The 10,746-nt window shown below is 42.4% G+C and overlaps 1 protein-coding gene across 1 annotated transcript in view; it reads right to left on the bottom strand.

Annotated features, from left to right (window-relative positions):
- Positions 1 to 1,521: 1,521 nt before the first annotated feature.
- The window catches only part of LOC129241188 (TATA-binding protein-associated factor 172), a 37,916-nt gene continuing 28,691 nt past the window's right edge, over positions 1,522 to 10,746 (bottom strand). Inside the window, exons 3-14 of the mRNA XM_054877400.1 lie at positions 9,296 to 10,007; positions 7,724 to 8,024; positions 6,925 to 7,663; positions 5,975 to 6,858; positions 5,770 to 5,899; positions 5,217 to 5,706; positions 4,894 to 5,130; positions 4,468 to 4,815; positions 4,188 to 4,401; positions 2,862 to 4,116; positions 2,556 to 2,796; positions 1,522 to 2,484 (exon numbers count right to left, since the gene is read on the bottom strand). Coding sequence (XP_054733375.1) covers positions 2,038 to 2,484; positions 2,556 to 2,796; positions 2,862 to 4,116; positions 4,188 to 4,401; positions 4,468 to 4,815; positions 4,894 to 5,130; positions 5,217 to 5,706; positions 5,770 to 5,899; positions 5,975 to 6,858; positions 6,925 to 7,663; positions 7,724 to 8,024; positions 9,296 to 10,007 — 5,998 coding nt within the window. The 3' untranslated portion in view covers positions 1,522 to 2,037. The remainder of the gene's footprint in view (positions 2,485 to 2,555; positions 2,797 to 2,861; positions 4,117 to 4,187; positions 4,402 to 4,467; positions 4,816 to 4,893; positions 5,131 to 5,216; positions 5,707 to 5,769; positions 5,900 to 5,974; positions 6,859 to 6,924; positions 7,664 to 7,723; positions 8,025 to 9,295; positions 10,008 to 10,746) is intronic.

The raw sequence follows: 10,746 nt of genomic DNA, 5'->3' as shown, positions 1-10,746 counted from the left end.
AATGAAAAATAATGGCCCTTATTATGAGCAACATTCGATCTTCGACTGTAGTCGAAAGTGCTGATCGAACGAATTTTCATTTAGTAATATGGTGCTCATTCGTTGAAGAATAGGACTATTGTGAATTTCGATCGCTCGACGCATTTACAATAGATAATTTTTTCTCAGCTGATACAGGAAATCAAAATAAAAGAAAAACCGATTGTATTGAAATTCTTTGCTAACAACATATTTAAAAGTTAAAAAAAGTATTTTTTGTGAAAATGAGTACAACGGAGTTGTGGTTCGACGATTTATCGGACGATGAAAGATTAGCGGAACTAGCTAGAAGTAGAAAACAGTTGAGGGGCGCATCCACCCCTCTAGAAATGGCTTCCACTGAGTACGTTTAGAATTTTCAAAATGTGTTGACGTACTTAATATTACAGAAATTTCCTTACAGATTTTTAAAGAACTTTAGATCATCTAAAGAGGCGTTTATGAACCTACTGTCCAGTACAGAAAACCAGTTGCAGCAGTGCACCCGAGCCAAGAGCTCTTCACTATTCTCCAAAAAAAGCAACACAAATTATTAATGTGCGTGCAGCTTTGCACAACATTTGCTTGTTTTATAATGTTCAACTTCCGGATGAAGAGTTATCCGATGAGACCCTCAACGATGATGCTGAAGATATTGAAGTGGAGCCAAATAACGGAGAAGCAGAAAACATAACAAATAAAATTCCTAGAATATTATAGAAAAATCTAAAAAAATAGGTGGTTCAAAACGCTATATGGCCCACCCTGTATATGTATATATAATAATAACTCACTATTTTTTACGAATTTGCTATTTTCGTATTCTTACTACTTTATTTTTAGTTATAGGCTTCTAAAGTTTATAGTTTTCTTAGCGGCTGCTTAGCCGAATGGGTGGGTGCATGACTACTTGAAACTGCAAAATTAAAGAAAAAGTTGTTTTTCTTATAGCGGTCGCCACCCAGCAGGAAATGGCAAACCTCCGACTGAACTTCTGCCATGAAAAGGCTCCTCATAAAAACCATTTGCCGTTCGGAGTCGGTTTAAATCAGTAGGTCCTTGAATAAATTAAATTAAACAATTCATTTTAACACGTTCCCGCCGGCGACCGAATTTGTTGTTCTCGGCATCTGGTGGCTCTGGTACAAGCCATCCAATGGGACAGGCCTCAATGTACCACTAGTGGTACATGCCAGCGGGATCGTGTTAAATTTATTTTATCGAAATACTTACAAAACAAAGTGTAATGAAAAACTTTAACTCCGTTTGTGGAAAAAAGTCTATGAATTGGCATGGAGCTTATCCCAGTGTGTCGTTTACTTAAAAAAAAACAGGTGGGTCTACCGGAAGTTAGCTGCCCCAATCAATCTCATTGCTGGCAAAAAATAATCGTCAGCAAAAACGCCAAATTGCTACAGTGAGCTTTTGAATAGACGAAAATGTGCTGTTTAAATAACTCACGACATCCATATTTCTACGTACCCTTCTAAATAAAATTTCCAATTAATTTTTATTATTTTGAAATTTATTGATGAAATCATTTAATGTCCCTGCAAACTACAAACGTAGCGTGCACGGTTTGTCACACAGTATAAAAAGGAAACTAGAAGAGAATGGAAAACGTTTACAAATTATATTTAAAATGGAACAGTAAAACTTAGGAAATACATATACACAGGTATAGTATAAATGGTATGGGCGTCGTTCACATACTCTTCATCTCTTTTCAAAATAAATTAAAAAGTGCATATTTCAAAGCTAAAGTAGCGTTAAACTAAATGTTTCATAGTATTTGATATGGTAACACTAAAAAATCAGAAAGTCTTTGAGTTTGTTGTGATTTCAAATGCCAGTGTCAGTACAAAAAAGCGCTGTTGCTCTACGTCGATGGCTGGAAGCGTCACATATGGAATCCATGCATTTCAATTATTGATTTTTTACGCATTGTTTTCTACTTGACTTGAATCTTTTAGAAGAATACCTCATGTCTACAAAAACCATGACACGCCATTTTTGCTTTTACTTCTTTAAACCTTGCACGAAATTCGTCACATCGTACTCCTCATCGTACTGCTGCTCCGACCACAGCTCTGGCAGATTTTCGATGATCGCATTCATTGACATGGATCCACCACTGCAACCATGCGCTGCTGGCACACCGTTTGCGCCCTGTTTATCGTTGCCATTTGCATTGAACAAGTCGAATAGTTGTCCCGTACCCATTGTGTCCATTGAGGCGTTTTCCGAACTAACAACGGTATTGGCGGTGAGTATTTTGAATTTTTGCAACCCCATAATTTTTTCTTCGAGCGTTTTTTGTGTAATCAACCGGTATACATTGACGACTTTTTTCTGGCCGATGCGATGTGCACGGTCCATGGCTTGAAGATCCTTCATTGGATTCCAGTCATGCTCCACAAATATTACTGTATCAGCGCCAGTCAAATTCAAACCGAGACCACCAACCTAACGCACAAAAGAGAGAAAAATGTATGTAATGAAAAACTATATTTAATCTACTTTTATTTTTAGTTTACCTGTGTCGTAAGTAGCAGCACATCAATGCTTGGATCGGTATTAAAGTTATTCACAATATCCTGGCGCAGCGATGCCGCCACGCTGCCATCTAAACGCAAATACGATACAGTTGGCAAATGCTTGCGCAACAAATCATGTTCCACTATGTTCAGCATAGCTTTTAATTGACAGAAAATTAGTGCGCGATGTTGACTGACCGATTCAGTTTGGACGCCAATGCCGCAGTCGAGTAGCAGTTGTCTAAACCAAAAAAGTAATAATGATTAGAAATATCTTAGTTACATTAATTATTGTTTCTCACTCACTTCAGTGCTGGCAACTTAGCCGAATGCTCTATATCGTCCAGTGAACTCTGTTGTTGCTGCAATTCCTGGGTAATCTTTGTGTATTCCGAATGCTTTGGCGTTAGCACCAATTTCGGGTGATTGCAAACGTTCTGTAGGTAACGCAAATCATGAAAAATGTGTGCCTTTTTACTGATGCTGTCACTATCAGCTATGCTCTCCAAGCAATCCTTCCAATGTGAATGCAAATGTGTGCGACTAAAGTCTTCGTATAAACGTTCTTGCAGCGGGCTTAACTCGCACAGCAAATCTTGTGTGATTTTCGGTGGTAAATCGGTCAATACATCCTCCTTGACACGACGCAGCAGGAATGGTAATACTTGCCGATGCAAAGCCTCCATTGCCAAAACCCCAGCCTCCTGTTCTTTTGACGAGCTCTTTGAATCGCGTGAGGCTAATATAGGGCGACTGTAGCGAGCAATAAATTGTTTTTCAGTGCCGAGAAAACCGGGCATCAAAAAGTCGAATAGTGACCACAGCTCCAATACGTTATTTTGAATGGGCGTGCCAGAAAGTATCAGCCGATGTTTAGCTTTGAGCATCTTGATGGCTTTCGAGCTTTTTGTTTTGCCGTTTTTTATGATGTGACCTTCATCCAGTACGCAATAGTTCCAGTGAATCATGCTGAAGATATCGATATCCTTCCGTATCGTGTCATATGAGGCCACAACCAAATTACATGGACCAATTTGGCCACGTAATTTTTCGCGTCCGATTGGTAAACCGACGTAATGTAATGGACGCAAAACTTGTGATTTCTCGAGGAATTTTTCCACTTCATATACCCAATGACCTGTGAGCGTAGGTGGGCAAATCACCAGACTTGGCAGTGATGTGGATTTTTCCATAGCCCGTTTGTGGTGATCGCCAGCTAGTATGCAAATAGTCTGCAGAGTCTTACCCAAACCCATGTCATCGCAAAGTATGCCGTGCAAATTATATTTATTAAGAAACCACAGCCAATTCACGCCAGCTTGTTGGTACGAGCGTAGCTCTACCGAAAGTGGCACTGGCACTTTATAGTCGGGTATACTCTTTGGCGTGAAGAGATAGTCCAGAAAATCGCGATCGCGTATCTTGCGCTGTTGCAGCTCAGCGGAGGGAATTTCATTCTTGATCGACTTGCTACGCGAATCTAACGGCATCAGTTGGACTAGTGTGGCAAAGCAGTGCGTAGAAAGCAGACGTACAGATTCATCGGGATCGCTCATACAACCTTAAGGAGCCGAAAGAAATTACAAGATTATACTTAGTACAGAAATACTACCAAGCACTATGATAGCTTACCCAACAAGGGGACGACTAGAAGCACTATATAAGGTACAATGCGCAATTGCAGCTTGTCGACAACGCGTTCGATGGATTCCATGGCGCCCTGACGTTTTATCACATTGTCGATTTCAGCCAGCATGCCGAGTAGTACATCCAACACAAAGTGCATAGTGTGCATTATGTCAGCGGTGGCGAGTGCGGCAATACAGCGCGCAACCATATGACGGACCTAAAAAGACGCGTATGTTTAGCACATCAAAATAGAGACACATTGGCGTAAAGTAACTCTATTTACCGCCTTTAATGGATGAGTGATAAGCACACTGAAATGCGGCAGCAAGTCAAACAGGCGATTGAAGACACCTTCCTTTGGTAAATTTGCGCTAGAAAAGTTTATAAAATGTGGCGCTGAAATTTCGATCAACTGCAAGGATGTCATTAAGTCATTCGTTTGCGCCAAATCTAAGGGCACGGCCGACAACAGCTCCATATTTGGATAAGCGTTTGTGAAATGTTCGATTTTAGCAAATACAATTTGTTCGAAAACCGGTATCTTGGAAAATATTTCCATGCTGAAGCTTAAACAAATCTTCGCTATGGCACAGGAAGCACCCACGCGCTGAATACGGTTCTGTTTCAATTCCTGCAAGGTTGCGGTAGTAATAATGAGTTAATATAAAGCCTATTAGATTGAAAAAAATTTGATTTTCAATGCACTTACCGCCACACTCACAGCGCTGGCGCCATTTTCTGCTGCCGCATTCGCTTCACTCAGTGGCGGCCTGCCTGGCCCACGAGAAGCACTAGCACCGCCACCACCACGGCTACCCGCCGAGCTACCTATTTGAGCGTTATTTTGTTGTAAATTTAGAGTCAAAATGCCATAATATACGCAACTGTTTGACACTGCCGCGGACTCAGGCAATCGTGTCTGTTTCAATGTCAATGGACTTATGGTCTAGAAAATCATATGACAATTATTTAAAATACATAAATAAATTTTATTAGCAAATGAATTTGAATCGAGCGTCAAAATTGACTCACAATTTTCGGCGTAAACTGAGGATCGCTCTTCAGCAGCGTACACAAGTTAGTCAGTATTTTACTATTGGGACTAGGATTTCTATCACACACTTGATGCATGAGCTGCACAAGGAATTCCGCTGAAAGTTGCTGCAACAACTCACACTCCTCTCGTTTTATTGACTCCATCAGCGGCTTCACCACCGGATTCAGTTTCTCCGGCAGGCAGCGCATGCACACAATGGCACCGGCCAATGCCGCTTGTGCACTTATATTATAGGCGCATTGTTCAGCCGAGGTCTGCGCAAAAGAGTTCTGCAAGCCACGTCTGCGCTCCTCGAGTGTTTCGAGTAACTTTGGTTTTAGCGCATAGCGATTAAGACCCTCGGTTAGAGTGGTTGCAATCGCCTCTATTTGATCTAATGTGAGAACGCGCGCATTGTTGAAGTCGTTTATGGATATTTTGTATTGTTTTAACGTAGCAATGAGATCATGCGCCTCCTGATGCAGTCTGCACAAAATTATATAAAAAATGAAAGTAGTCTCGATTTGCTTTTAACGCCAAGCAGCTTACCTGGTAAATGAAACGGCTACCTCGTCATAGTAGACATACTCCATGGCACATGCGCACAATTTCTCGGCCAGCTTGGGTGCAGCTAAGCGCATGGAGGGATCTATTTGCGCCCAGAAGGCAATGACCAGACCTGTGAAGGAAGATTTAAGATTTATGCTTGAAGATTTAAGCAATTTTTCAAAGCCATTTTTTAACTGCAACTTACCGCACACAATTCGCTGCACTGCCGAGCGTGAATTTAAATGCCCCAACAACACTTTTGTATAGCAATCCATGGGCGACTCCATATTTGGCGTGTATGGCACACCTGGTGCCGGCTGCACCAGATACTTGGACAGCGCGCCCAACACTCGTGCTGCCGTTACACGCGCACGCACCACATTTCGCTCACGCACATCCTGTGGTGTTGCCTCATTGCCTCCTAGGAAATATCTTTGGGGTACTGTACTACTCAGCGAATTGTCGCCCAAATCGTCAGCATTGCGTTGTGACCGTCGACGTGATGCTACTGCAGAGTTTCCATCCGCTGATGAGTTTGATGCGCCATGCGGTATAGTGGAAGTGTGTATTAATATGGATGAATCGAAGGCGAGTCGTGCAGGCTGCATGGCTAAACATATCCACGACGACACGACCGGACAAGCCGCATGCAACAGCGCTCCCAAATCGGCATTGCACAAAAGATTTCTCCATACTACAGTTGACATCTCCTGAATATCTGCCTGAGGTTCGACTAGAATACGTTCGTAAATAAAGCGTAGGGCGTCCTGCAAAAGTTTCCACTGCCAATCGATGACGCCTAAATTCAAGTTCAATTTCTTTGAATCGAAATTAATGCCAATCGCAGAGCTTGCAGCATTTATTGTGCCTTGGTTTACCACACTGTCCACGTTGCCATTATTATTGGCGGTCGTGCTAAATTGTGTGCTTGTGGTGGGACCAGCAAGCGTCATGTCTTCAATTTTCTCCTTATTCAGGTTACAGTTGGTAAGAGTTATGAGCGTCTGTAAAGTGGACTTGCGCACCGAACTGGTGCTATGCGAGAGGAAAGGCCAGAGTCGCGGTACTAGCGTAGACATTGGTTCCATTCTTCAAGAGAATTAAAAGCGAAAATGAAATATAATAGAATTGAGAATCAGGTCACAAAACACTCACTGTATCCAAAATCCAGCTCTCGGCAAACACAATATAGCTGCTAATAGTCCCATGAAGCTATTGCATGCGCTCGTCAACTCGTCCTGATCTAGCAGCAGATCCCACAGCATCTTCACAATCGACGACACCTGAACTGGATTCAACAATTTTTGTAGCCACGTTGCAATTGGTATCAGAGTCGAAGCGGCCACAGCACCCACATCGTCCACCGCATCGAACAAAGCCAGCAATATGTCATTTATTGTTTGCGGCACATATACCGGCAACAGATCCTCACGTACCACAAAAACATACTTCAAGCCCAAGAGGCCGCCATGGCGCACCTCCCATTCCTTTTGCTTCAGCAATTTTACCAATAGCTTGACAATCTGATGCACTTGCTCTGCATGCATTTCCTTGACGATTGTGCCCAACACCTGGGCGCATGTTTCACGCACTGGTGCCACCACCTGATCGGATACGAAGTCACCGAAACGATCCAAGCAGAGTACACACAAAAGTCGTAAGGCAGCATCTTCCATCCAGAGATTATGATGTTGGTGCATCTCTTCACGGCTCATACCAATTACTTTGCCAGCACCATTGGCGTGATTATTAATAAGCTCACGCAACGCTGTCGCTGCACCGTGGCGTACTTCCCATCGGGGATTGAAGAGATCGACATATAAGCGCGCACAAAAATTTTCCAAAGGCCAATTGACAGCATCAACCCACATGCCAGTGGCATCCGGAACAGGATCTAGAAACCGCTCAAGCGAATTAGTAAAAAATTAAAAAATAAGTAGAAATATACACTCACCATTCAAGGTATAGAAAACTTCCTGTCGCTGCAGCGCATCTGTTTTCAATTTTTTGCGTTCCGGTTCATCGCCCATACTGGCGCCATTTTTGCAGGTTACAGTAGAGCTGCTGGTGCTGCTATTGCTACGACTCAGACTATTGACGCTCGCACTGACACCACCACCGCTGCTCGTTGTGGTATTCACATTTTGTCGCGCTTTACGCTTGGCACGATTCATTTCGCGGCAACTTAGCTGTTGCCCATTGGAAGGAATTAGATTTGAATTGGGCTTGATATTGAGTATATCCTCAACGGGCACCTATCGAAGAGATATCAAGGCGATAGAAAAACATATGAGAAATTAAATATCTGTTTATTTTCGGTCAAATATAATAATTATCCACTACATAAAGGAAGTATTTTTGAATAAATCTACTTTCTTGTATTAATCTACCAATGTGAAAGTCAAAGGGACTGATGCTGCTCTAATGAGCTACGGGAGCCGTAGAGGTTCCGATTGAGGTGCTTAAGGGAGGCACCGGCGTATTGCGTGCAGTATAGGGCGCCTTATGGCAAAAGCAGCATGCGGCCACTCCCCATCAATCTTAAGGCCTGAGAAGGTGGTGGGTGTTGCACCGATTGCATCCTTCCAAAATTGAATGCAAGTGGAACCTTCCTTCGCAAAGGCAGCAGAAATAGACTTCGTGTCCAGGGCTAAGCTCGATGCAGGATCTAAGAAAAAGTGTTTGAAACAGCCTTGCTGCGTAGAGCTGCTCCTGTGACGATAGACGAGGAGTGAGGAGCAGACGCACTAAGCAGGGCTAGTTTACTGTGGCGGTAGCTCTTGGCCGGATAAAACTCCCGAGTTATTCCACTACGTAAAACCAGCTACCATGGGAAACTTAAACTTAAATTCACAACCTGTGTTGTGCACTTCTGTTATTTTTGTACGAAGTGCTAACAAAACTGGACGCCGACAAGGAAAAGAAGGAATAAAACTAATTGGACCGAGGTAAGCACAGTCTTAGCAGGCACGCCGAGAGGATGGGTATGTAAACACATGACTTCTGCAGGAATAAGGAAGAGACGATTACGCACCTTCTCCTTCTCCACCTGATCTTTCCAACGCAGAGGAGGCCTTACTCTTCCTCTGCTAGCACCAGCTGGTACCGCATCGAATACTTTCAAAGCCGGAGCGTTTGTTGTTGTCTTATAAATTGGAAGATCTTAGTTCTGTAGAAATCGGGGATCTTTTAAAATTTTTTAAACGTACACACTGGTTTTAGGTGAGAAGGAAAAGTTCCCCACGCGATATCCCATTGATCTATGAACCTGAGCATGTCTCGCTGTGGACAACGGCTTCAATCTAACCTAATCTAGTGTCTACTACTGGCGACTAATTGCCAGTTACACCTTTCTTTCATAACATCTAAATGTCAAGGTTGCCTTAAATCAGTTTTAATCTGACTGCGTAAATGGGTAGTTTCAATTTCGGAATCAGATTCGATAGTACTTAAATGCGCACTTAATACAAAGATAAAGCTTTATGATTATTTGAATTTGACAGCACGTGCCACTACCTCCCCATACCTTCTCCTCGTTGGCGTTGTAAGTGTTACCGGTGCCAGTCAACATTACATCTTCATCGGTTATCATATCCATTAAATTCACACCTAACTTGGATGCCTGCGTCAAGCCCAATTTCTCATTGAGCAACGCTCGCTGTCGACTCAACCGCTCTGCAGCAGTGACATTTGCATTTGCATTGCCACCAGTCGAAGACGTCGTCACCACCTCCGCTTCATTCATGTCAAATTCAATGCCCTCAGAACCGATAAGACGTGCGCCTTTATGCAATATTTGCTCCAAATCGAATTCCGCAAACGATAACAAACGTTCACGCTGCTGCTGTTGCTGAACATCTCGACTACTACTGTGCTCGCTGGATGTTGTAGCATTGGTGGCCACCGACTGACAACTATCTTCCTCACCGCCACCACCCGTAATAGAAGCCACCGCCGAGTCATTATCCCCCTCCTTCTCCTTTTTAATGGACTCTCGCTTTATGGCCGCATATAATTCCGGCTTCCAAGCGGGTACATTTTGCAATATCGCCTCGACGGCTTGTGAAGCAGCAATTCGAGTATCCCACGAGGTGCTGTGCAAGTAACCGATTAAGCGATTGAGTAGTGCATGCAATTCGTGAGGGTATAATTTCTGCACTTCCCCAATTTGTTTCGCTGCAGCACGACGCGTTACCGCTGATGAGCCAGACTCGAGCAATATGAAGAGACGATCCAACCTACAATTGGACGGGGAAAACCAATGTTTGACATTAGAATGACTTGATAAAATGAGAAAAATAGAATAATAGACTAATAGAATAAGGACAGCAGACTCCAGAACAGTGCAAACAAAAGCTGGCAGTGTCTAGCATTTTTCAATAAAAATTTGTGGAATTATACGTGTGATAACGATGAAAATTGTTTTTCAGATATTATAAAAATTATTTTACCACAATTGGTGATGTATGTACATACATACACATGCACATGGTATATACCCCACGTTTGCTGGAAAACCATCATAACTCAAAAAATCAAAAACTCGGGCAAAACGCATTTAAAATTTTCAATTTCCTATAACTTTCCAAGTAAAAATGAAGACATCTTTTCTGTGAACAAGATAATATTGGTTTGGGGAAAAATAAATCCGTTATTTTCTCGGTAGATGGCTGTAGTGATCGATATCTCGTAAAATATCGATCAAACCATTTAAAGTTTATGCTAGTTGTCAAGATGACATTTCACACTAAAAAAATTCCTTTGCTGTTTTTTGTTTGTTCTAGTTAGCTGTGAGTTACAGGGTGTCTGTTTTTTGTTTGTTCCAGTTAGCTGTGAGTTACAGAGTGTATGTTTTTTTGTTTGTTCCATTTAGCTGTGCATTACAGGGTGTTAACAATGAAAGTCAACAAAGAGAAAAGTCGATACATTTTACAGTTTTTCTTAATAATGGCGAAAATGCGAAAATGCAATCCAGGC

The sequence above is a fragment of the Anastrepha obliqua genome, chromosome 1 (assembly GCF_027943255.1).
Source record: "Anastrepha obliqua isolate idAnaObli1 chromosome 1, idAnaObli1_1.0, whole genome shotgun sequence".
Lineage (NCBI taxonomy): Eukaryota > Metazoa > Arthropoda > Insecta > Diptera > Tephritidae > Anastrepha > Anastrepha obliqua.
The sequence above is the reverse complement of the archived record's forward strand: the minus strand, read 5'-3'. Positions and strand labels throughout refer to the sequence as shown.